Here is a 27,503-nt window from a genome sequence, read left to right on the forward strand (position 1 = left end):
CGTCACCTCACCGTGAAGAAGTTCTTACGCACATTCGTGCGAAACTTCCTGTGCTGTAGCTTATGTCCGTTTCCCCTCGTCCTGTCTCCACGTACCACTGAAAAGAGACTGGCCTCACCGCTATGGCCGCCACACCTCAGATATTTATAAACCTGGATCAGGTCCCCTCTCAGTCGTCTTTTCTCAAGGCTGAACAGACCCAGTTCACTCAGCCTTTCTTCATAGGGGAGATGCTCCAGGCCCTTCACCATCTTTGTGGCCCTCCGCTGGACTCTTTCCAAGAGATCCCTGTCTTTTTTGTACTGGGGAGCCCAGAACTGGACACAGTACTCAGATGAGGCCTTACCAGAGCAGAGTAGAGGGGGAGGATCACCTCCCTTCACCTGCTGGACACGCTCTTCTTAATGTACCCCAGAATGCCATTGGCCTTTTGGCCACGAGGGCACACTGCTGGCTCATGGCCAACCTGTCGTCCACCAGGACGCCCAGGTCCCTCTCTGCAGAGCTCCTCTCCAGCAGCTCATCCCCCAGCATGTATTGGTATTTGTGTGCTTAAAATGATTTAGCTCAGTATACTTGTGAATCTGAGGAAGTATGTTTCTTGTTTGCTTTACTTGCTAAGCCTCTCCCCTTACCCCAAGCTTTGTATTTACTTGAGCCTAATGGATGTGACTGACTTGGAGTGTTGTATATCACTTTCAAATGGTGCTGGTATTCAGTGTTTGAAACTGAAGGGTTTCTAAGTCGCTAGTGAATGGGAGTCTTGAGCTAACTGATGTTTTAGAGGAGTGTTATGGCAATTTGTGTTGGGTTTGATACTGTTTACCAGTTCTGTTAATGAATAAAAAAGTAAATGTGAAATACTGCTGTCACAATAATTGATAAATGATAGCAACGTGGGTGATCATAGCCATTTACTTGGATTACTCAGGCAACTTTGTCCATTGAAATGTGAGTTAATGCAGCCAAAATCAAGCACTAAAATTAAGAAAATGAAGAAACAGGCATTTTTCTCATTGTAGATGGATAGTGAGTATGTTAAGATGCAGTATTACGGAATAACAGAGCTAATTAACTGCAAGCCATTGCCACTACCAGCAATCTGATGTCCAGTGTGCTCCCACTGCTTCTTTGTGCAGCACTGTTTGGCTCATGTGGCTCAGGAAGCAAAAAGACAGAGATGTAATCACTTTTTTGAAGGAGTCATTGGCTGAACTGTGAGGTGAGAGGGGAAAAGGAAGGGAAATAATGGAGGGAAGTGGACTGCCTCTGTTGATCCAGGCTATGGTTGGGTTGGCGTAGTTTACTGTAAAATTGTCCCTCAGTGCTTACTTCTGGGTGAAAAGCAGGAAAGACCCTCATTTCTGAGAAGAAACAGGGATTTGCTCTATTGAGGTCTGATTACTGGGAGATCATGGCTTTCTGGTGATATTAGAAAATGAAAAGCTGTATGGAAAGATGAGAGCACTAGAGAAAATGCTGTTTAATGAAAGGTGGAGACCTCTTTGGTTTTCTGCAAGCAGGGGGGAAAAAAAAAAAGGTGATTCTGGTACATATTGATTTGGGGGGGATTTTTGGGAAGAATGATAAGCAGGGAGGTTACTTAGAAAGGAGAAAACCAAGGACAAATAGCGACTGGAGGCTGAATGACAAATTCAAATGATAAATCACTTTTTATCAGTGACAGTTTTATTCTAATGGTTAAGTTAACATTAAGAATAGTGAATTTTCTGTCTTAGTCTTTCAAGATCTAGATCAACACTGCTTGCCATCTGGAAGTTGTAAATTAGCCAGATGCACAATATTTCAGCCAAAAACAGGTGATGAGGTCGAGTGCAGAGATCACTACAGGAAATATAAGAGCCTGTGCTGTACAAATAAAATGAATGATTTAAGAGTCACTTTGGAATCTGAACTTTGGGAACCAAAGTTTAAAACAATTATGCAATTTGTTTTACTGTTATATGTCCCATTTTTCCTTTCCAGAGCAGAATTTATATTCTTCATTTTTATTTCATTCCTAATTTCTGCATCAGGCCCACAATTGCAGATATGGACAGATATGGAGTTCTGGGGGTTTGTTCTTAGGTATGTTTTGGCTGCATCTTGTCACATTCTTTCAGTAGCAGTTGTGGTAGGGTGGCTGCAGTTGTAAAATAGATTTTTTTTTATTGTTGCTCTTGGGGAGAGGAGGAACTTTCTCTTGAAAGAGCAGAGTTGAGCACAAGAGAAAGTTAGGTGTCTCATATACAGCAAGGCTCGTAATTTTTCTGGGCGGAGGGAGGAATAAGGATGTGTTGTTTGGCAATAGCAATGGAGTGTGTATGAGGAGGAACTTTTTATAGAATCACTTGAGACAGTCTATTGTTCAAATTAAGCACTGAGGTCTTAAGCTGTTTGTCTTCCAATGAATTGCATGTTTAAGCAATCATTAACCTGATAAGACTTCTAAATTTTCTCTAAAAAGAAACCTTCCTGAAAATCTATCTGTAATCACTCAGACAGAAAGCACAGTAAGTTTCCAGTGGATTTGGATTCCTATATTTGGGAAGAAAGGAAGTCAGTGATTCTTCGTCGTTTCAGTTTCTTTTCTATTTGTCCTGCCAAGCCAGGACAGTGAAAGGAAGTTTAATTGATATCTACTTCTCATCTTTGATATCACAAAATCATAGAACAATTGGATTGGAAGAGAGCCTTTAAGATCATCCAGCTCCAATCCCCTGCTGTAGGCAGGGACACCTCCCTCTAGACCAGGTTGCTCAAAACCCCATCCAGCCTGGCCTTGAATGCTTCCAGGTGGGAGCATCCTCAGTCTCTCTGGGCAACCTGTTCCAGTGTCTTAACACCCTCACAGTCAAGAATTTCTTCCTAATATCTAGTCTAAATCTACCCAGTGTTTTTTTTTTTTAAGGTTGTTGGGGTCATCTCTCTTTATTTTAAAGGCCATTTAAAGATGATTGATAATGTGCTGTGCTTCCTGAGTAACTTAAGCATAAGTGTATTGAAATGGAGGGACAGTATTTTTATAAAGGAAGTGAAGGAGAAAGAACGGATGCTCTGCAGTTCTTCAATTCTGTGGTATCACAGTTCTGATAACCAGGAAAGCCCGTGTGAATGCTTATTGTGTGTGGCTGTTTTGGGAAGTAGAAAATGCTCTCCACGTAACACTGTTTCTGTTGATGTTTAAAATACAATAAAAAATGAGCGAAGGTAGAAGCAAAAATGGAGATGCAGATGGAGGAAATATAAGAAAAGAATAGGATTCTTGCTAGCTGCTGACTCTAGTGGGTGCAAGGCCTAATCATCTTTGTTCCATTAGCTATCTTTTGCTATATGTCAGCAATTAAAAATAAATAAATAAAAGAATGCTGCTACTTTCAGCCCCAAACCTGATGTTCATTGTCAGATGCGTGCTTCTTTACAACGTTGTATTTCAGGATATTCCTTTCCAAAAGGAAATCTTCCTTCTTAAAAATGTACAGTACTATAAATCCTCTGAACCGCTTCTTTGAAGAATTTGTAAGCAGCAATGTTAAATCTCAAAGCTGGATTGTACTTAGAAGAGCTGGAAGGAATAGTTGAGGACAATATTCTTTTAATATGAATGTTAATTTCAACCTGTTAAATGTCTTTTGTTTATTGTTGCTTAGTAAATTCTTTGTTGCTTCAATGAAGGTGGTAGAGAAGTTCTACTCAGGGAACAGTAATTGTAAACCATTTGGTGACCAGTGTGACTTAGAAGTCTTGTTTGCTCAGGAATAAACAGAATATATGGTGTCATGGGAAAGAAAATCAGTATCAATTTTTCAAGCTGAACTGCTGTTTATCTGTTTTTATTACAGTGGAAAAAAAAAAGTAACAAAATCTCCTACATACAGACTGTGACTGCCTTTCTTCTTCAATTTCATAATAATGAACTGCTGTAAAGGTCTGCTGGGCCTTGTCCATTGCTCCTATGTTTGCTCTCTGAAATCCTTGTAATTTACTACTTCTGTGTATGCTAGCGAAGAATACTTATAATGAAATTATTTTCATTATAATATTTATACGTCTCTAGGAAGACTTATGACTGCCTGAATATATTTAAGGGAGAAGGAAATACAACTGAATGTGTCATCCTTTTTCAATGGCTGATGCTTTAGTGGAAAGTGGGTGGCACATTAGTTTTACTGTATGTATGCAGACCTCAAAAGAATTACCTCTTGTTTGAAAACACTGCATTGCTTGTGAACTGTACTTCCAATGGAATTCAAGTGTAGTACAGAGTGTTTAGCTAGAAAAAAGATAGTGCAGGTTTCTTACATGAAAAAAATGCAAGTTTTTCAAGCTGAGGCCAGTGTTCGAGTGGTTCCTTCTTCTTTGGAAATAATTCATTCCAGAATTTGCGTTATATTAAAATGCAGTATTGTAAAATCTAAGGAACCTGCTGCAGAGCTTAGGTCAAACTTACTGTGCAGTACATGAGTCCTTCAGAAGGAACGAGATTGCTGAGATCTTTCTCTGAGGGAATGCAAGGATTCTGTTTATATTGACCTGGCCACAGTGGTAGAGAAAAGCAAAGTACAGAAATTTCAACAGTGGATATCCTGAATGAGTTTAATTTGTTTGTGAATATTGAGGCTTTCACATTTTTGAATGCTTGAGAGGGTATATACAGACGTGATACATTATGTTGTCTGAATCTTGTGTTCTCTAATATTGCATACAGTTGAGATACAGGCAGGTGCTATGTGGTAACTAATCGATTGCTTTTTTTTCCCCCTAGATTCCTCCAAATAAAATAGATTATGAGTATAGTGAACTGATTTTATATCAAAATCAAGTGATGAGAGAAGCAGATCTGTTTCAGGAGTCTCTAGAACATATAGAGACATACGAAAAGCAAATATGTGATAAACTAATAGTAGAAGAAATCAAAGGTAAGTTGTGCTTGTCTCAGCCAGTTTTGTTCTCAACTTTTGCTACCAAGTTTCAGATACGGTAATGTGTTAAAGAGAATAAATGTGAAATCTTTAAGTAATTTTGAACAACTAATGTTGGGAAACTTAATACAGGATCTACAGTGTTGTGCTTGGTAGTTTGCCCTATAGTGGATACAGGTAGCTTAATTTGGGTTGACAGTGGAACAAAGGAGATCTTGAAGGTGGTGGTATTAGTGTTTGCATAAGTAGCTTTCTTAATCAAAGCTATTATAATCCAGTTTTACTCCAATGAAGAATATTGTTTATAGTACAAACACCAATTTTTTTTTTTTTTTTTTTTTTTCAGAACTGAAATAACAAAATATTTCCTTTGTGAGTTTTCCAAAGCATTTATTTTGTATTTCTTGCCTTCAGTGAATACTGAAGTTGACTTTTTTAATTAAAACCACCCATAGTTGTTCTCTGGGTTTGAAGTACTGAGTTCTGAATGTGAACAATTATGTAGTGTAATAGCATGTCTTCTTTGGCTGCTCGCTCATTTCCATGCCTTGCAGTCCCCTTCATCAGACAGGAGAGAGAGAAGTGGAGAAAACTTATGGGTTAGATCAAGTTAACTTAAAGAAGGAAAAAAGAAGAAAAACTAACAAGAGTACTGCAAAGGCAATTACACAGCACTTCCAGAAGCAGACCAATTCCTAGCTAGTCTTCAAGCAATGACCATCTGCCCAAACAAACTTTCCCCATAGTTTTTTATTACTAAGCATGATGTTATACAATTCTGAAAGGAAGTTTCTTTGTTTCTTTGCAATAAACCCAATAACTAGTTTAAGTATGTAGTTAAAGACATACAAATCTTGTTTTTCACCAATGTTTAATATTCCAAATTGTGTTGAGCTATAGGTATGATGACTTCAAGTAGCCCTTGTCATTTCTGTAAATGCCTCTGTAAAATATTTTTTTTTCAGTATCTACGTATGATAAATCCTGATTTTTTTCACTTAGTTTTGTAAATCTCACTGCCACACTGTGTTTTCTCACATAATTCACAGCTCTTTACTGCTTTGTTTTTAGGAGAAATGCTATTGAAGTTAGGAAGACTAAAAGAAGCTGGTGAGGTATACAAAGAGTTAATCGAACGTAATGCAGAAAACTGGTATTATTATGAAGGCCTGGAAAAGTCCCTACAACCTAGTAAGTTAAAATGTACTGGTACATTGAAAATACCTACAATTCAGGACATACTTAAAACCTTCTGTGTGATATATTGCAAACTGAGTTCAAAAAGCTTTACTCAGCAAAAAATCATTTACTGCCTTATCTCAAACTTGATATACTTGTTTTCCATTGAACATTTAAAAAGTGGATAAACACTTGTATGCATGAAATCAGCAACAGCAAGTCTTTTTCTTCTTGGAGCTGAAGCTGGCATTGGTTTAATGTGCTCATTTGAAGGACCTTTTCTTGTCACGCATGAGCTCGGAAACCAGATTGCAATTTGTTCTTATCAACCTGATTGTCAGAGTATTATTTATATTCCAGGAAGTAAAATTATTCTGAAACTTGTTTGGGTGGTACCACTTTCACATATAGGGCAATAATTAGTAAACCTCTAATCCAGATATCCTCTTAAAAATAAGAAAGTTTCATTAGAAGCTGACTGTTTTTCGGAAAAAGAAGTGATAAATGTGATGAAGCCTTTTGGTATTTTTTGTTTGTTTGTTTGTTTTCCCTGCTCCTAGGGCTATTTCATGTTACTGCTGGTCTGTCTCTTCAAGAAATTGCCTAAATTGGATTTAAAAAAAAATAATAAAAAATCCCACAATATTGCAATCATGTATACTATAATAAATGCTTTGCAATAGGAACTTTGCCAAGTGTCTACTTTTATACTAGAATGCATTCCTTGTATTTCACTGTGACTAATTAATGGAAGTTTTATTGGAATAATTCTGATGACATCATAAATCATAAGCCCACAAGGATGTTGTTTGTAGATACGAGATCTGCATTATATTTCTCAACCAGCTTCCAGGAAGTTTTATGTTTTGGGTTTAATAATGTCTGGAATTACAGCTTGTGATTGGGAATTGAAGATGATTATATTTGTTGCATTTAGATAGAGACTACCATTGTCCTTTGATTGTTTTTCCTAGTGTATCTCTAGAGATAAAGATGGTAATTATTAATATTTCAAAATTAATAATCCAAAATCAATTATTCTGCTTGATATAATATATTGATATGAATGAGTAGTTTTTAACAAGTAGCCAATACAGTAGATTACTTGACGTATTAAAATTCGTTATAGCTTAAAACTTTACTAATTTATAAAACTAATAATGCTACTTTATTTTTTAGGTGGTCTTAGGACTATTTCCTCCCCCATGGTAAGTTCTGGAGCTCCAACTTGTGACTTCAATTAGGCTTTTTATATGCTTTAGTTCCAATTCAAACATTACTTTAGTGTTACTATTAGAACTGCACATCTCTTGGAGCCGCTGGGTAACATATTTTTTTCCCCCCCTTCCCCAATATCAGAGCTCAGAGACGACATAAATCGTTTTTCTTAGAAAAGAAACTGGAAATATTCATTAAACATCTGTTGTGCCATAGTCTTGATGTGAAAAACATTCATTTTTATTTAAACTGCTTGATGAATTTGAAAACATTTAAGCAAAATTGATCGTAGTTATATGAAAATGGCATTTCAAAAACCAGATTAATTTTAACTTCTAACCACATTGGAGCTCCAAAGCATATTATGGGGGAAAGGGGAGGAGTGGGAAGAAAATCTTTAAGACAAATAAAGTTATTTTAAATGTTAAGGTATTGACACTTCTTATGCCCAGTGTCTGTGCTGGCAGTGTTTTGTGCTCTAATTTTGCTGCCACCAAAGGACTTTATGATAAGGACATGCTTGTATAGTTTCTAAATTGGAGGTATACAAATAGCATACACAGTGTATTTTCCTGAATGCGTAGTGAAAAACAGGTTTTTGAAGCTATCATTAACAAAATACTGTATGAATGGATTTGCACAGTGTACAATTGAAAGAAAACAAATATTAATGTTTGATTGAACTTGAGTGGTAATTGTTTGGGTTGTTTTTTTGTTTGTTTGTTTGTTTTGCAGTTTACCCCTACAGTGATTATGCTGGTACTTCTGTCTTAGTGATTTCAGTGCACTGTTTCACAGTGTTTTTGATTAGTTGGGACAAAAAGAGCTTGAAATGTTTAAAATGGTTTGAAGTCCAAAATATATACTGAATCTTAACAATTCTCAACGTTTTAAAGAAGAATAGATTTTGATCTGTTACTTATATCTATTGTATTTACTGATAATAGGCACTTTAGAAGAGAGGCTTCAGATTTATGAAGAAGTTAGTAAAAGGCATCCCAGAGCAGTTTCACCTAGAAGATTACCTTTAAACTTTGTTTCAGGTAACAAGTTGCATATCTGTTCCATAATTTTTTTTTTCTTTTTTCTCTTAATTTTTGGTAGGCTGTTAGATGTGCATTTAATAGCTACTTTTGCATGTACACAAATTAGACAAATGCTTTTTTTCTGGATTAGACAAAAGTCTTTGTTATGTTTTAGGATTTGATAGAGAAAGTTCACACACTCTAATATGGTGGTACCAACTATTTAATGCTGTTTTCATTGAAATTACAGTACAGAATAGTGTCCAGGTTTTTTGTGAATGATTGTGTATTGCTTTTCTACATCATCAGCTTAAAGAGCATCAACTAAAAGGCAAGGAGTTTGCTGCACTTGGAGGCAGGGCTCTGTGTCTTTGTACACATGCACAGACATGTGGACTAACCTACATTCTAATTTATAACCACAGAAAAGAGTTCTAAAAGATGCACATTATAATCAAGTAGCATGAAATTCATAACATTTTTAATACTGCTAATGTACCAGAAAATGCCAAATCACTTTTGCAGCATTTTTGTCTAGAGCCATTTTTATCCAAAATCTATGAATTTGTTGCTGGTAATTTAAGAAGAACAGGAACAAAAAGCAGATGTGCAGTGTTTCGTAATGGGTTGTTATATTTTCAGTTTTATAACAAAGTTCTTTTCAGTGATTATGTCCTCTTACAAGTTGTATTGAAATAAAGCTGACAAATACCCTCAGCTCTGCAAGGAATATATTTAAAGAAAAAAACAAAACAACACAGAACTGTACTGTTCCAAGAGAGGAGGAAGGAAACTAAGGTTTGCTTTTGGTTTCATTCATTTACTGATCATTGCAAACACTCTACCTTTAAATACTGCCAAACATAACTAGTACACTTATCTGCTTAGGAGACTAAATGTGCATATAACGTTCTTGTATAAAAGCACAAGACACTTCATAAGAGGTTAGCCCTGAAATTAACACCTTGTGCCTTAGTTAATCCCAGATAGCTTACATTTTTTTTGAAGCTACAAAGGCAAAATGTCATGACAGTTTAGCTAGATTTTATTAAAAAGCCACATGGCAGAATTTTTTCTTTTGTTATGCAGTTGTTTACACCAATACATAGCAAATGGTTAGTATCTTTCAAAAAGATTTTCCATATTTTTATTAGTACTGTGCTTTGTGTTGACTTCTTCACTGTATGTTTTGTTCTGGGTTACTCTCATAGGACTCTGTTACACTCAGTTTTACAGCTGGCATTCATTCAAGTAAAAATGAGTTTTGTTATACGCATCAGTTGTTCCTGCTGTTTCAAAAGCCAAATAATTCACAATTAAATCACTTGAGAGAAATCTCTCAGTGAGTTTGATTCCGTGGGTTTCATAATAAATAAAAATTTCCCTGATTTAAAACTTTTCTGTCAATCCTCTAAGACTGCTTTGGTCAGCTTGGGTAAGGCTGTTTTTGGGCCTGCAGAAAATCACCTGATAGGTCTGCATTTGTGTTCCAAATACCTCGTGTTTATAAACTGAGCAGATAAGAAATGTTGTTGGCTGAAGTTAATAATGAAAATGTTAAGATGTAGAGACAAACTTCTGTGGAAATGTATTTTCAAATTTCAAGACAAGAGAATATTTGATTGAAGTTGCTGTCCCAGTGTGGTCAGTGACCAGATGCTTCCCAGACCTTACCTTGCATCCCATCACAATAACCTTGTAATTGGTGCAAATCAGATCTTTGATTCTGCTGGAAACCATTCTCTAGGAGCTTGGGAGCAATCAAGGATGGGGAAATGGAGTCTGGCAATCCAGTTTTAGATCTATTTAATTGCTATAGATTCACTGTTCCTGTCTCTGTCTATCAAATCTCTTTTTTGTATCAATTAAAGAGTGAATGCTGAGCTTTATGTTGTAGGTGGGGTGCATCTTTTTTTTGTTTGTTTCCTATTCTTTTTCAAAGCCGTTCTGTTTTCTATACAAAAAAAAAACAAAAAAAAAACCCCACATACTTAATTGAAACTTGAACCTTGCTTTGTTAAGTTCTAAGTTACAATTGTTCCGTCAAGAATATAAATAAGAATATTGCAACAGAAGAAATTAAGAATGAAGTTTTTTGGTTGGTTGGTTGCCAATGAGCAGTTTCTTGTAGAGTGAGAAAACTTTTTAATTAAACCACCTGTTTAAAGCCTGGGCTTATGGTCAAGTTATGGATCCCTCATCCACAGGTAGAAGCTCCTTTATTTAGCAGTTTGTTTTACTAAAGAAGGAACTTCTATTATAACTTCATATTAGTAACATTGCCAATAACAAGTTGAGGGCAATTTGGAATTGGTAGAAGTACATTAGAAATGTTACATGCAGAGCAGTAAGGCCTTTTTTTCCTGGATATTTAAAACAATGTGTTAATCAAATTTTGTTAATACGTTCTTAATAAATTGAGGCTTATTTCAACAGTCTCATGAGCGTATGTTAGCATTATGTTTAAAGATTGAGAAGTCCACAACAGTAATCAGTTAAGTATAACAGTCTCATCTCTATTCAAAGCAAATTCATCTCTATTCAAAGCAAAAACAATCATTGTTTTTGGAAACAATCATTGTTTTCTGTAGGGATACAAACATGAAGATGGTTTTTTTTTGTTACTGTTGTTTTTTTTTATTGGATTCCTTCTCTTTGAAGTCTAGCTTTGTTTCACAAACAGCATTTCTCAGGAACATGAAACTGCAAGTACTACGACTTTTTTTAACCTGAAAATGTAATGAAATGGTCATTAGCTTTACTAAGTGTTGTGGATATGGTGCTTCTGAATACATCTCCTGTTTCTGATTCCAGAAACAATCATTATATTTGAAGTTGTGTCCTACTTATTTAAAAAAAAAAAAAAAGAGACTGGAAGAGAGGTGCAGGACTCATCCATCCTTCTTCCTCAAAGCAGAATAATTTTTGTGCTATTGCTAACTCACATTTGTGTAATTTAACCATAAAAAGTTAGTGATGAAGCTTTTACAAGATCTCCAAGGTAATTTATTCCAGTGCTTAGTTACTCTCACCACTATGTTTTTTCCAGTGTTTATTTGAATACCCTTGTTATGTGCAGTATTTAATACTTTTAATACCTTCCCTTTTTAATAGCTGTTACAGATTTGAAGACTGTTACCATGTCTTCCAGTCATCGGTCTCCTAAATGCTAGCAAATTAAGCATTTTACTTTTTTTTTTTATTTTAATTAATCCAGAGCATATTTGAATCTTATTCTTAATTAAAAGATAAAAATCCTTACTACAGTTTTTCAGTTACTCTGTTATCCAGAATTGTACACAGAGTAGTACTAATGTTTATATAACACTTGCAATCACTGACATGTAACCAAATACACTTTTGTTTCTAGGTGAAAAATTTAGAGAACTATTGGATAAATTCCTGAGGGTTAACTTCAGTAAAGGCTGCCCACCCTTGTTTACCACTTTGAAATCTTTATATTACAATCCAGAAAAGGTAAAATTTAGTACTTACTTTGCTTTAATGAAGTCTTCTGTATTGAATTTCTAAAAGATAATCTAAATGTTTATTTTTAGACTTCACTGTTTCTTACAAACAACCTCTGCTGAACATTTTTCTCCCCAATATGTTGTTTTGTCATATGTGAATCATCATTTGGTGATGCTTAATCTGTGACAAGATTTTTACTTTTCTTCTGTGGATAATTGATTTCAAAATACTTGAAGCCTGGTTGCAAGATGCACTGATCTTTATTCATTTTTTATTTTTTGAAGGTCAAAGGTAATCAGTAAATATGTGTACTCTAAGTGCAAGTGTGTCAGGATTCATTCAGCTTATGGTTTATGATGTCACCAGAAGTAATGATTTTAAAATATCGTACGGATGGCTAATATTCTACATATATTTCTGAGTTGCATCAATGCAATTGTTACTATTTACCACAAAGGCTTATTTCTCATTTCAGTCTCTGGATAATCTTAGTGTTCAATTTTTACACTTTTAAATTCTCCTAGATTTGGAAAAATTGTATCACACTGGAACTATTATTTCAGACTGAGTTATTTGTCCCAAGCTTTCAAAAGGTGCAGTAAATGCTTCAAATTAAGGTTAATAAAATGTGCAGCAAATAAAAGAATTGATTCAGATGTTCAGTTTTTGCTACTGGCAATAAGAACACTTGGTATTCCAGTTAGGAACAGCTTTTATAGCTGGAAGAAAAACTTCAATACATGATGAAGCTTATCAACCAGCTGTGGCTATTCTTGACTTTGAGAATCTCCTATCATTTTCAAAATGCTTCTGTTTTGAGAATATTCATAGAATTATTCATAGAATTTTAGAACAGCTTGAGTTGGAAGGGACTCGAAGGATCATCAAGTTCCAGCCCCTCTGCTGCATGCAGGGCCACCAACCTCCAGATTTGGTACTAGACCAGGCTGCCCAGGGCCCCATCCAACCTGGCCTTGAACACCTTTAGGGCACCCACAACCTCTCTGGGCAGCCTGTTCCAGCACCTCACCCATTCTCTCTGTGAAGAACTTCCCCCGATATCCAACCTAAATCTTCCCTCCTTCATCTTAAAACCATTTCCACTTGTCCTATCACTATATACCTGAGATAGTATTTTCTCCTCCTTTTTATAATCCCCTTTTAAATACTGAAAGGTTGCCATGAGGTTTCCTCATAGAAGGGCAGTAAGTATGAATTCCTAAACTAAGTCATGAGTTAGCACTCAGCAGGCTGCTCAAAGCACAATACTAGATGCTGCTGTGTTTTCAGGCTGTAACAATTTAAGGAATAGCCTGGAGTATGCAGGTTAAAACATACAGAAAGCTAGACTTCATCCGTTCTGTTGTTTACAGAGCTTTTTTTTTTTTTCTTAATGGAAGAAAAAAAAATGTGGTTTTTGTGGGTTTGTGTATTTTGTTATCATTGTTTTACTTTTTAAGGGATCAAAGTGGGGGTGGACTGTGATGACACTGTAGTGTAGGAACTTGCATCAATTTTGGCACACCTCAGATAAGTTCATATGCTTTAGAAGTGTAAAATCTTGATGTCTCAGTGTGCAGTAGATGCTTTTTGTTTTTACCTACTAGTCACCTTATTTATAGTAATAATACTGTAAGTTATTGAAGATGGAAGAAATTCAGTCAAGCTGTGTTTTCTTTAAGTCCATAACTATACCTTGTATACCTTCATAATTGTTACCCACCTTGTCTAAGTAATAGAACATCGTTTTACAGCTGCTTGCTCAACTGCCCCTTTTGTCTTGCAGTTTTCCTTCTCTTCACATCAGTACCTGGCTCACTGAGCTGCTTCAGGGTTAATCCATCTGCAAACAAATCCTTTGCATTAGTGGGATCACTTTTCTGCGTGTTCTTGCTAGGTTTGTGAAGGACTGTAAATACTACAGGTGAATACACAAATAGTGTGCCAGAGTTGTTGAATCAAGACGGGGATCACAGCAGCACAGACTTCAAATTGTACAAAGACATGGTGGCTTTGTCATCTAAACCCAGCTAAGACATCTATGTTACCACTTAGAACTCATCTAACCAGGAAGCATAGGAGGCAGTTCAGGTTGCTGTCAATTGCGTGCCTGTATCTGTAGCCATTGCACCATTTTTTCTCAAATTTAGTATAGAGATATGCAAAACCTGTGTTAGGCTGAGATATTTTTTTTTTAATATCTCAGGGGATGGTAAGTTGTTGCCTTGGATTTTTCACATCCAATTCTGGGGCTTTGAAACCTGTTTCTTATGACACTGGAATCTTTACTACTTACTCAATACGAAAAGGAATAATTCACTAGGTTAAGTATGCACATTAAGTGCATCTTAGGATCGTGCTTCAGGTACTGTAAGTCAAGAAGATGCTTTAATTTGCATACTGAGATTTAGAAACAGCATTTTTCTTACCTAGACTTCTGACAGGTCCAAAGACATTTTTGCATTTAGTTTCTGGCTTCTCATTGAACATCTGTTGACAATCTCTGGAGATTAATGAAATGCTTTTTAATGCATTTGAGTCAATAAATGTAAATACTTCTAAAGTATGCAATCATAATGATGTAATAAGAAAATGTAGATTTTTCTTTTCTGGTTTTGCTACTCAATTGTCATTTCAGGAAGACTTAAGGATATAGTGCTTACATTTTATGTACACCTTGGGCAGAAAAATGCCTTGTTCAAATCCTTAATTGAATTTTTTTGTTTGAACTGTTGTTTCAAATCCTTTTGCCTGATGCATCACAGGATGTGATGTCTAAACAAAGGATGTTAAAGGCAGAGAGTATTTTTGCTATTCCAGTATTTCCAGGAATACTAAAACTATACGCAGAATTCTTTGCGTAGTTTATAGTAAAGGATATATCCCATTTCCTTATGGTATTGCATTCAAATAATCTTTTCCCAAGTATTTGGTTTAATCAAAATAGTGTAGTCCTCCTAATACTTGTATTTCAATAAAGATTACTGAAGTGATTATTCACCCTGGAAAGCAGCCTTGCAAAAAAGGTCATAGAGATTCAGATAGACAGCAAACTGAACATAACCCAGTGGCATGCCCTTGTGACAAAGAAGGCCAACAGTACCTTGGGCTGCCTGAGGAAAAGCACCACAATGTCATCCTGCTCAGTTCTCTGGTGAGGTGCATCTGAAGTGCTGAGTGTAGCTCTGAGCTCATGAGTACATGACAACTGTCAATGACAAGAACAGATTGACAGAGTCCCTTGTCCATGGTGACAGTCAGAATGTGATTGGTCCTAGCCCTGAGTAACTGACTTCAGCTAGCCCTGTTCTGTAAAGAGGAGGGCTGGACTGGGTGATCTGCAGAGGTCCTCTCTAGCCTTAATCATTCTGTGTAAGTACTTCCATACAGAGTTTTACCTTCATGTTTAAGATCAGCTTGTAGCTTTTGACTTGCTGGAGTGCAAGCTACTCCATAAACTGTAGTTCAGTACCGGGATTAATGCTTTTTACACAAGCCTGGCAACGTTAAGATCTTAGAGTAAACAGTGCAAAAGTGTAAAAAAAAAGATGGATGTGCCTTGAATGCATGTAGACAGAAGCATTGAGGTAACTAATTGGCATGTTGTGATTTGGAATCTTTGTAGTTTTATATCTGTTTGTCAACAAAGCTCCCAGTCAGTTGCTAATGTTTCTTGCTTCTCCTTTCTCAGACCATTCATGAAGAGTTAAATAAGCACTTTCTACAGAACCTGCTTTTTTAGAAATGGGTTCACTTCAAATGTAGGTGAATATCTGCAGGTTTGCATTAGTGTTAGGTTAAATGTGAGAACATGCATGGTTTGCCACATGGCCGGTGAAACATCTGTAACTGCTGCTGCAGGGTAGGCACTTGACAGAAGAGTAGGTTGCTTATTCAAGTGTGTGATCTGGTTAGGCTGAGGGTGCTATTGATAAATAGAAAGGAATCTCATCATTGTTTCAGTACAGTCCTCCATTCATCATTCTGGATTTTGGAACTCTCAAAATGGCATATATGGCATTCCTTTTTATTTCTGTGATTTTCCGCAGTGCACATTCGAACAGATAGTGTAATAATTGTGCATTTGATGTTCTGTCAGAGATTATCTTCCTGTTCTTTTAGGGAAAGAGCTGTATAAAGATTTATTGCACTTCTTAGAAATCAGTCAATTAGCCAATTTGTTGATGGAGTTGTTTACCGATGCTGAATTTGCTCTCATTGTATTGAAGGAAAAGTGGAGGAGAGATGCCAGTAAAATTCTAGTGAAGTCATTAAAATCATTTCATATAATGGTTTAGGGGGATACCTTAAAGATATCTAGCTCCAACCCCGCTGCCATGGGTAAGATTGCCACCCACTAGATCAGGCAGCTCAGGGCCCAATCCAACCTGGCCTTGAACACTTCCATAGCTTCTCTGGGCAACCTGATCGTTTCTTCCTCACATCTAACCAAAATCTCATCTCTTTTAGTTTAAAGCCATCCCCCCCTTGTTCTGTCACTATGAGACTCTGTAAAAAGTTGGTCTCCTCCTGCTTGTAAGTACCTTTCAAGTACTGGAAGACCACAGTGAGGTCTCCTCGTAGCTTTCTTTTCTCTAAGCTAAACATGCCTACGTCCCTCAACCTTTCTTCATAGAAGAGGTACTCCAGCTCTTTGTTCATCTTTTTGACCCTGAGTCATAATTATCTGCATTGTTCCCCAGGTCAAATAGCTCATGCTTATCATGAGTTGCCTGCAGGTGAAGAGAGTTTGATTGGGCAAACCTGCTGGTGTTTGTAATGTATACAGCAGGAATGATTGATACAGTATTGCAGTGAATTGTTGTATAATGTGTTAATTGTGTTAATACACAACAGCTGTTGGGATGCTCAGTGAAGCAGTTCTCTGCAATGCTTGACAAATACCATATCCTAAGCTTTCAGCAGTTAAGTTAAATTCTGTGTTATGGAGAGGAGTGGACTTGGGTCTTTAGTGCCTTTGACTTCAACCTCTAACTCATACTATGGTAAGTAACTTCTGCCTTCTACAATCTAGAGTGGCAATGGCATGTACTTACAGAAGTTATGCAGTACTTTGTAGTACAGTATGGAATGACATGCTTTTAAAGAGAAAACTGTCCTTTACCCTAAACCAGCCTGTTCTTTGAGAAGGTGATAGCACGACTCCCAAGCTTTGTTGTCTTCATCGTGGTTTTTTAATTTATGTAAGATCTACCCTAGAAAAGACTGTGATCACTGCAAGCTCTGTACACTGAAGGAATTGCTCAGGTGTTTGTAGAAGGAGCAATTTATTTCAGTTTGTACTCATGTTTGTTTTTCTTTGTTCTTACTATTTAGCTTTATGTTTCTAAGCAATCAAACCATTTCTGCAGTGTCAATATCTATAGGATGGTTGGATCAAAGATGTGAAAATAAACTAACTATTCCCATTTGAAAGATCCTATGGCATGGTTAAAATAAATGAAGTTCACGTGTTTTGAGGGAGATGTTTCTATGTAGCAGGGCTGTTGTTGATAGCAAGCTTTGAGGAACTGTAATTATTTCTAGAAAAAATAGTTCATTTTACTTCAGAAGAATATCATTTAAAACACTTGTGCTGCTTCTGGAGGTTATTGATTTTCTTGATTTTCTTGATCTTGCCACAAAATACTGAATTTCTGTATCACTGATTTGTAAGTACACCATAGAGGTAACTTGCATATCAAAGTGAATTTGTTGTCTCTATTACTTAGTCAAGTCTATTACTTAGATAACTGAATAAAAAGAGTCAGTTATAGACATGGCAGACAAAAGACTATAATGAAAAGGCAGCACCATTCTGCATAAAGAAACTTGTGCCTTTGTGGTTTTTTTCCTCCTCTAACCAAGGTACTCTGTTTTTCACTAGAAATTTGAAATATATAAATAAAATATGGCTTTAAACATGTGAATAAGATGGGATTTTTGTGGATGGCTGATATTTTTGAAGTAGTATTGAGTTTCATTTTCAGGATTTGTGAAGCTTTTTGCAATAACCTTTTAAAGTACTGATATGCAAGTGAGAAATTTTGAGGAACCATGGAGCATTTACAAGAAGAACGTTACAATATGATACAACGTGTATGTTAAGTATCTTGATAAGGATGTCTTATTCTTTTTGCTGGGATAGCAGACCTGCTGTTCAATCACAAGGCTGTTTTTATACTGTAAGCAGTTTTACAGTTTTTTACTCTTTGGTGCTTCAGTTTCTGAAGTTTTAAAAGAAGAGTTTAAGCTAAGTGGTCAATTCTCAAGTTTTCTATTACATTAGACTTTTATTTTCAAAAGCCTGCTATATACTATGGAGTCTTATTAAACTTTTATCTGTCGGGCTTTTAGTTTTTAAATAACAAATACACTTGACTATTTAAACTACATATGCTGATTTGAGTGCCTGTCAGCTTACACAGTTGGCAGAATGCGTGCTGTATTGAGATGAAGCTGTAGTCTGAAATACAGTAGTCTTTGAAATGCTAACACCCCTTTCCCCACAACAGTCATTCTCTTTGTACCTGAGCATTATTCAGAAGCGCTCTTTGGTTCTCCGTGCACATTGATTTCTGTATCCACAAGATAAAAACCCCAAGAGTGAAGGTCTTCAATTAGTCAACATCAAGGTTTGCGTCGATTGTGTTGCAGGTGGATTGATTCCATTGAAGCTCGACATTAGAGCATATGTGCCCTTTTTCTGGGTAACTTAAAACATGGAGACTGTGAGGAAATGCTGGATGAGAGAATGTCTGGCTGGAAGAAACATCAGAAACAACAGTCTCAAAAAAAAAAAAAAAAAAAGTGTAAGACTGTCTACACAGGAAGGTAGGCTGTCTCCAGTGAAGATTTTTCTTTACCTCTTACAAGAAAGATGTCACTTTCCCTCCTTGATATAGCAAGCTAAAGGAGTTAAAGCAAGTTGCAACCATTTTTGTAGTTGGATGCCCTCTGAACTATTGGTGGTTTGTGTAAGAGAGTGAAAAATGTTAGTTCTGCTGTGAATCTCTCTACATTTTAAGATGAAGTAATAACTCTGAGATGAAGTAACTCTGAGATGAAGGTCAAGTCAACCAAGGAATACTTTCTTGTTTCTGCTGAATGCCAGGTTAGCTATAGATAAAAAAGTATGATGGCTGAGTTAAAATTCTTGGAGTGGAAATCTGGTATGTAGACTCGCTTAGAATCTGGTTAATATCTGGTTCATAGTAAAAGACATTACTTCTGCAGTATCAGTTTATGCTAAATAAGGAAAATTTTAAAATAAATGGAGGGGAGAGGAAATAAACTGTTTCAGGTAGTGCCAGAATAGGATGCTCCCACTCTAGTGAGCATGAGTATTGTTAAACCTGTTCATTTTCTCTGAAGTTAGCACGAGGTTTTTGAGGTAAGTTAAACTGCTTATTATACTGATCATAATACCTAGACGTGCAGTTGAATTTGAAACAATTTAAATAACCTAATCATCACAGAATCACAGAATGGCCAGGGTTGGAAGGGACCTCAAGGATCATGAGTCTCCAACCCCCCTGCCACAGCCAGGGCCACCAACCTCCCCATTCAATACTAGACCAGGCTGTCCAGGGCCCAATCCAACCTGGCCTTGAACACCTCTAGGAATGGGGCATCCACAGCCTCTCTGGGCAGCCTGTTCCAGCACCTCACCACTCTCTCTGTAAAGAATTTCCCCCTGACATCCAACCTAAATCTTCCCTCCCTCAACTTAAAACCATTTCCCTTGTCCTGCTGTTATCTACCCTTTCAAAGAGTTGACTCCCCTCCTGTTTGTAGGCTCCCTTTAGGTACTGAAAGGCTGCAATGAGGTCACCCCGCAGCCGCCTTTTCTCCAGGCTGACCAACCCCAGCTCCCTCAGCCTGTCTTCACAGGGGAGATGCTTCAGTCTGATCATCTTAGTGGCTCTCCTCTGGACCCTCTCCAACAGCTCTCTGTCTGTCTTGTACTGGGGCTCCAGACCTGGATGCAGTACTCCAGAGGGGGCCTCAGAAGAGCAGAGTAGAGGGGGACAATCACCTCCCTGTCCCTGCTGGCCACCCCCTTCATGTTTGATTTTGTTAACAAAAAGAAGTTTTAATGAAAAAGACTCAGTTGTTACAGAATTTTCCCAGCAATATGGAATTTACGAGTTCAAGTCCGGCTGAATCCTGCATTTTTCCATTCCAAATGGTACCTTAACAACAGCACTGTTATTCAAACGCCATAACAGTTTAAGAAAGGGATTCAAATAGTGTTGCTTTAAAACAAATCCTTACATTTAGTTTTAATTTTTATTTTCTTAGATTTGAGGCACTTGAAATTCATGGCTCACCCTTGCATTCATAGTCGTCAAGTTTTTGTTTAATGTGAGACTGATCTTATACCAGTTACTGTTCCTCAGCTTCAAAGGAGCTTGTCAATTTTATATGTAACAAGGTATGGAACAGAAACTTATCAAGAGAGTCAAAGCAAGTTGGTTGCAAGTAGTGTAGTCAATGTGTAGCTGCCTTGGATACAATTGGAGATGCTCATTTATCTGCGTACCCCATACCTTTCCTTTTTTGCACTGGTAAACATGGAGTGTCTTTACTGCTTTCATAGAAGGTATTAAAAAAATCAAGCGGTGTGACTCTTGCTGAAATCATTTTTTTTTGGTTTTTCAGTGAACTTATAAGTGCTATCATCTTGGATGTTCCTTTAGATGAATTTATAGTAGTAAGCCAGTGGAAATGGAATTTCTTATTCAAGTAGCTGCCTATGTACACTTTCCTGTATGGATATATCATAAGACCCTGAACTCAGAACTTTTGTACAGTGCCTGAGTACCAGCTGGCTCATATTTGGCATGCTCTCTTCTTTGCTGCCTCGATGAAAAGCACATCTCAGTTCATGCCAACCACTTCTTGGCTATAGATGAAGATGCTTCTTGTCTTTGTTAGCTTTAGCAAAACCTTTTTTTTGTTTGTTTGTGGACCTGCTTTTTTTTTTTTTTTAATTGTTCTGTTTTGTTAATTGAATGTGTGAGCTTTGTTGTTGTTTTCTGAGTTGATTGGTAGCTTCTTTATTTGAAGCTTCTTTAATCTCTGTGTATCTCTCCAGTATCACAGAGTCACAGTACTCACTCTCCAATATATCTCTCCAATAAGGTATATTCAGAATCCCCTGGACTGAAATATTATTACTCACATGATGTATCTCTGCAAGCTATAATAGATCATCTGCTGCTTTGAAATATCTTCATTCTTAAATATTTTGGAGGCCTGAATGTTCAGATCTATGACTATATATCTGTAGAGGTGAAACTCTGGGTTGGAAATTTACCTTTTGGGTACAGTTTGGCTGGCTTTAAACCCAGGATTCTCCTTTCAATTATCTTTAGGAACTTACAGGAGAGGATGCATGTTCCTTCCAATCTGTATGTCTCTTCTGTCCATCACAAATAATCAAGTAACAATTTTCATTGAAGCCGTGAGTACGCTGCTGTGAGCAAATGGAGTTTAGAGATGAATTTTCAAGAAATGTCACTTTAGAAGATGTTCTTCTTCGTATCAGAGCTTCTTTTTTAGTGCAAGTTGTATCTAAAGAAAGCTGTTTAAAATGGTACATAGCGTCAAAATAAAAGCTACGAACCACACTTCACAGTATTTCCTTTCATTGTTTTGTGGTTTAACTCTTCAGTTTTCAGCTCCATAGTTTTGACTGGTTTTTAGTATGCATGCGTAAATAATCACCATCATCTCAAAGATGGACTGATAAAGGAGACAACTCAAGAAAGAGGTGGTTTAGCTCAGCTTTTATTTGTACACCACAGACCAGCCACAAGGCCTGTTCAAAAAGCAGTCATCCAAAGCCTTTGCCACCAGCTGCTTTCTGTTTTTGCCTAAACTTTGTAGGTACTAATTTCTGAAATATTTTTCATGGTACACCGATACTGTTTCTGCATGCTGTAAACACTGTATCTCATTGTAAAAAGACTTGGAAGTTTTGATGTAGCTTCTCTTTCTGTTGTTCCTCCATTTCCCACAAGAATTTAGAGTATTGCTTCAGGGTACACAGCGGATACTTTTCATCTTGTGGAAGAGTAAAGTATGTATGAAAGTACTCCCATAAATTTTGGCTACAGGTATTAATCTGTTAATGCCAACGTGACTTTCCTTTGGCCTAAGGAAAATGCCTTGCCAGTGCTACTGTTGCAAAGCTATCTTGCCATTTGGTCTTTAGATATCCCAGCTGTCATAGATGGTGAGGTCTGTTTTGAAGTTTTGCACTACAGTAGTTTCAACCTTTGAGTACTCTGTAGCTGAACAACTTGCAGATGGCTTTAGGTACTTTGAAAGATGCAACTTTTTTCGTTTTTCACACAGACATCAATATTCTTAGCAAGTTGAGTGGATACCTCTTCTGCTGTGTTGGAAAAGTAGCATCAAACCCAGTTATGCTCTGACATATTTTACTCAAAACCTGAGCACTTTTTTCAAGTGCTACCACATGCAATGCTGGTAATGGGAAATACCTTGAAAATTCAGCTTCATTTGGAGGTGAAAACAAAGGTGTTTACTTTATTCAGCTTTGGGGCATACTTCTGCTACTAGGACAGTGTTTCCACATTTCTTGGAGTTGATTTTAAGTAGTCCTATGATTGAAGAGTTTTCTTTTTAGATGGCAAAGTCCTGTGGCTGTTCAGGATCTGTTTCTATTGCTGACAAAAAAAAAAAAAAAAAAAAAAGCAACAAGGATTGCTTGGGGTTTTTTTGTTTGTTTTAGGAAATAAAAACTGCTATGGAGACTTCTGTATTTTAGAGGAAAAGTTGATCAATTCCAAGTTTACAGGACAGATTTCCAGAACTCTAAGTTTACGGATAACATAGTCTTTGGATATGACACACATGCTTCTTTCTTTCTTATATGTATCTTTCACATTAAAAGAAAATGCAGTATACAGGGATATGACTCTTGTAAGTTGGTTATGCAGTCCTCCCACTGTGGATCTTCAGAATGAACTGAGAAAAACAACCTTTCTGGTGATGAAAACCACTCGTGTTGACATCTTAAGTCATAAGGAGTTGTCACAGTTTGACCTACGAGCCAAATTCTGTCTTGGGAAACATCTTAGTTCATTTCAAGCAAAGAAAACTGTCTTCATCCTATGATGATGAACAATTCCACAACTGGTTTCTCTATCCATTTCTACCTGCCCTTTTCCCTTTTTCACAGGTCCTTCTGCAGTAGAAATCTTCTTGCTAGCAGAGTGCTTTATCAATTTTGGGGAAGATTATTCTCTGAAATTACTCGCTCATTTTTATAGGCAGCAGCCAATCCCCTTCCTCATCAATCCCCATCCTCATGAGGGGTTACAGTTGACTTAAATTGTCTATGTACCAGTGTTCAGAAACGGTCTGTGTAACACCTGCCTCTGACGTGAAAGGAATTTCCACTTGGAAATACAATACTTGTGCCAGAACACAGTGTTTGACCTTTCAGACTGCTAACTATTTGAAAAATGCTTAGTAATGCTAAGACAATTCTGATTCCTGGATAATCATACTGTTTTTCTTGCTATTTAAGGTTTTATGCAATTCAACTGCGTTGAGTGCCTTGAAGGCAGTGGGCGCATGTTTGTTTTTGTAGATGAGGAATGAGAAGCGCCCACACTTCTGGCTCTTCTTCCATTCGAAGTACTGCTACAAAATTCTATTTGAGTAGAGAAACCAGTCTTTTTCTTACAGCATAATTTAAGCTTCTTGAGGCAGGTGAGTCCTTGTGAAGCTTTTTTAAGCAAACCTTTCTGCTGTAACTGCTAAGGTGGAAAAATAGAGCAAATTCTTAAGCCGTGTTGGATCAGTGACTGGAAGCTGAAGAATTGTTGGCTAATTTTTCCTTCTTTAGCTCTTCATGGCAATATTTGAATGGTCTAGCCAGAGCCTTCCCATACGTAGAAGTTTCTGGCCCTGTTGTGGGGTCTCAGACTTGTAGCATCCATCAAATTCTGTTTGATAAGCAATGTACATTTGAAACATTGAAATTACAGATGCTTGTGCATTTGACAGAGGCAAGATTGGCCTTGTCTCTGGGAAAGCAGCATCTTTTTAAAGCTGCTACTTGCTATTTTAAGATAGCTAAGTAACATTTATCAAGTAACAAAACTTTTGCAGAAGCAAAAAAAGATGTATAATTCTAGAAATACAAAAGGAGAAAATTTCTTGAGAACAGTAGAGAAAAACTAAACATGTTTCAAGGAATTCACATGACAGGGATGCAAGCCAGTGCCAAATGTTAAATGTCTGGATTGCTTCTGAAACGGCCTAAAGCAGCTTTTAATCTGTGCACTAGAAGTGCTGATAATTTTGTACTGATTTACAGTGGCAGTAACTGAAACTGCGTTATCGGTACTGGTAATTATATTCAGTTCCTTTTCTTACAGTTACTTCATTGAAGAATGAAATAATCTTTTGAAGGTTTTCATTGAAACAGAAATCTATTAAAATGTTTTACCTGGCTGTAGGATATGCAATTAATTTAGTAACTTGACTTTTTTAGTAATGAACCGTAGAGTTTGATGCTTTTATTTGAAAAACTAAGTTTTGTACTAGTAATTTAAGTATTTGCTATTTGTAGTGGGCTGTTTCATCATCTTCCATTGCATACATCACCTCACCTTTGTTCTATGTTTGCCTCTTAAAAATCTTTCCTTAACATGTTCTTCTTTACTCCTATTTGTCATTTCATTCAACTTAACATGAAGAAAAAATAATAAGAAAATAGAATTTAAGTTACTGTAGCCCTAACATTGCATTTTCATCCCTATATCATTGTTCCTGTGTGTGATAGTCCTCTTTTGCTCTGCCTTAAGGAAAATTATATGGTGTATGGCACAGATTTCCACTTAATGGCTGACCAAAGGTACCACCATAGTAGTTGCAAGTGACAGTAAAAGAATTCTAGCCATCAGCCATTTATTTGGAAAACAATTTTCCCTTAGGCCTTGTAGTCTGTTGCAAAAGAGGGGACAAAATAGAAAAAATACAAAAGCTAGTGCTCACAGGAAGGTAATTCAGAATTGGTGTTAGAGCGAGTTGTGTTCTTGTTGCTCACATTTTAACATTTAACTTAAATTGTTGATAAGTAGGTATTTATTGCAGTCTCACTCTTTTCCTTAAATACTTAATTGAAGAAATTGACTCCAGTTTTGCTAGTGGAAAAAATCCTTGCAATGGAAATAAATTGCATAGAACTGAACTGGAAGGCCACTCTGACCTTTGTGGAATCTTTGCTTCAAGTTGGTGTGTGTGGTACTTTCAGGATTATTGCAAAATCTGTACTGCTTTGTGAGCACACGCAGATTTAATACAGGCATAAGCTGCAGAAAGGGAAACGAGTTTTTCCCATTTCTGGATTCATGCTTCTTAGTTCATTGTTCTTCTGTAATGATGCTAAAGTAGTAGGTAGCAACCAATGGAAAAGTGTGAAGTTTGAATTTTGACTGTATCCGGAGGCTTCTTTGGTAGGTAAAGATGCATTTCTACCGGTAGTATGTAGCTATAGTCTCTCCAGTATTTGGACCCAGCTGTAGAATTAGATAGATCCGTTCTTGTCATAGCAGAACAGGAGATTTGTTGATGACTTAAGATGCTTTGTGTAATAACTTATACTTTCTCAGATGCGTTGGAAGGATAAATGTGAATTTTTTTTCTGGGAGAGTGCTATTTGAAATTAATCAGGATGAGTACTATGCTATTTCCAGGTATTTCAGTTTGACTTCTGTTCTTCAGGAATTCTAACGTGATTTTTATGAAGAATGATGCGTTGCTTCAAAATGATGGAATACTTTAGGATGGAAGTGATGATTCTAGCATACAGACTAGTTCTATGAAGCAGTCCATGGACCAGAAAGCATCTTCCTAAGTTGATAGGAAGAGACTGAGGCAAAACAACATCAAAATAAAAAAGAAAATAAAAAGTTTTGTGAGTCATGAGAAACGTGATACTGTTTTCATCAAGAATACCTATAATACTTTAATCACCGGTCTTGCAGTTTTATACTGTTGCTTTTACTGAATCCTTGCAGTGTTTTTCAGATCCTTGCAGTGTTTTCTCAAACCAGCTTTCCTCGTAAAAACTCCAGCACTGGAGCGTAGAACCCAAAACCACAAGAGATTTCTGAATTTGGAAGAACTTGGCATTTGTTAAGACATGGTGTCACTTGGTATTGTCAGTCACCTCAAGATTAGAGGGTTTCCTTTCACTTCTGCTGTACACTGACTTGTGACCCTTCTGTACGGTACTGCTGTCCTTTGCCCACTGCTGGCAGTGGGTCATCTCTGCACTGGGACAAAACAGGGAGTAAAATCAATTTGTAAGCCTGGAACCAGCCACCAGCTCTGACCCAAAGCGGAGTCTGGCTACATGTGTATGTAGTAGTCAGGGAAATATTCTTTTTGGTGGTAACATGGTCTCTGTCCAGTTGTACACTCAATCTGCTTGCAGAAGAAATAAAACTGATACTTAAAACTTGGCTTCTAAAGGTGAAGGGGTCTTTTCCTTCCTTCACACAGTTCACTTGAGATCTAGCAAAACTGGGAGATACTTAAGTTTATTAAAGTCAGATGAAGATAAGTGTGGGAATACTCTGAAGTTGTGGTGAAAAGCAGCAAGGAAGCAGCACTGTGTTGTGTCTGTACTAAAAACCCTGCTGCAGTAGCTGCTTACTTCAGCATGTAAGTTCATTTCAGGGAAGACAGTCTTCAATGAGAGTGTTGGAGGTTTCTTTTAGCAAACATGTCTGAGGCCAGGGAACAGCTTAATGCAGTTATTTGCATCTGTCCATGTATTTGTGATTTCTTACTGTTTCTTCATAATTTGGTAATTATTTGAAGTCTAGTAATGTTTTATTGTATTTTATGAGATTTTTGTTACCAGAAACTCTCATGAGATTTGCCCAAAGCTTTCTAGAATGCTTTCTAGAATGTGTATATCTGCTTATACATTTTATTATGTTTTTTGAGACATTTACATTGGCTGCATGTGACTTGAGCCTGACACCTCTGCTCTTTGAAACACCATTTCTTGCCTACTGTGCTGCTTTGATCTTCTGGAAACTTTGGTCTTCTGGAACAAAGTTCGTTTCCCTCCCCTTCCTGCTCCTTCCCAAGGGCATCATGAAGTGGTGCTTTGACAAATCCTACTTCTGTAATTCTGCTCTCTCCACATCTTACTCTTGTAACTACATATTTTTAATGTAGGATTGTCTTATTTTCTTTACCTCTCGATTTAGGTTTTTACATCTATAAGTTTGACTGGGTTGGTTAATGTAGCTGTTATCCTATTATGTTTACAGCCGGATCTCATTTTTCAGGATCTCATTTTCCCTTCAGCATTTTGGGTATACGTACATGGGTCATAGTTCTTCCTTTGCTAGTATTCATCTTGTTTCATTAAGAGGCTTTATCTGCTTGCTAAGTATGGCAGGACATCTCAGATGGTGCAACAAAACAGGCTGAATGATAAAATGCTTAAAAATCCAAAGTGACACTTGTAAGCCATGGATCTATTTCTGGAATAGTTCTTTGTCGTGAAAAGCATAGATACTAACACTTGTAAATTTCAAACTTCAGTAGTCTGAGGCTAAAACTAAGAGTGAACTTTGAATCTTTAGCTTTGGAATGAGTAATGATACTATTAACAAGGTAT

The 27,503-nt window shown here is 36.9% G+C and overlaps 1 protein-coding gene across 4 annotated transcripts in view; it reads left to right on the forward strand.

Annotated features, from left to right (window-relative positions):
- Positions 1 to 27,503, forward strand: part of NAA16 (N-alpha-acetyltransferase 16, NatA auxiliary subunit) — a 63,238-nt gene that overhangs the window by 23,161 nt on the left and 12,574 nt on the right. For 3 of the 4 annotated variants that reach the window (XM_085215792.1, XM_085215794.1, XM_085215796.1), the window contains 4 exons: positions 4,766 to 4,919; positions 5,994 to 6,113; positions 8,267 to 8,362; positions 11,715 to 11,821. In XM_085215792.1, coding sequence (XP_085071918.1) covers positions 4,766 to 4,919; positions 5,994 to 6,113; positions 8,267 to 8,362; positions 11,715 to 11,821 — 477 coding nt within the window. The remainder of the gene's footprint in view (positions 1 to 4,765; positions 4,920 to 5,993; positions 6,114 to 8,266; positions 8,363 to 11,714; positions 11,822 to 27,503) is intronic. The other variant, XM_085215795.1, reaches the window with a different exon arrangement.

The sequence above is a fragment of the Meleagris gallopavo genome, chromosome 1 (genome assembly GCF_905368555.1).
Source record: "Meleagris gallopavo chromosome 1, MGAL_WU_HG_1.1, whole genome shotgun sequence".
NCBI lineage: Eukaryota > Metazoa > Chordata > Aves > Galliformes > Phasianidae > Meleagris > Meleagris gallopavo.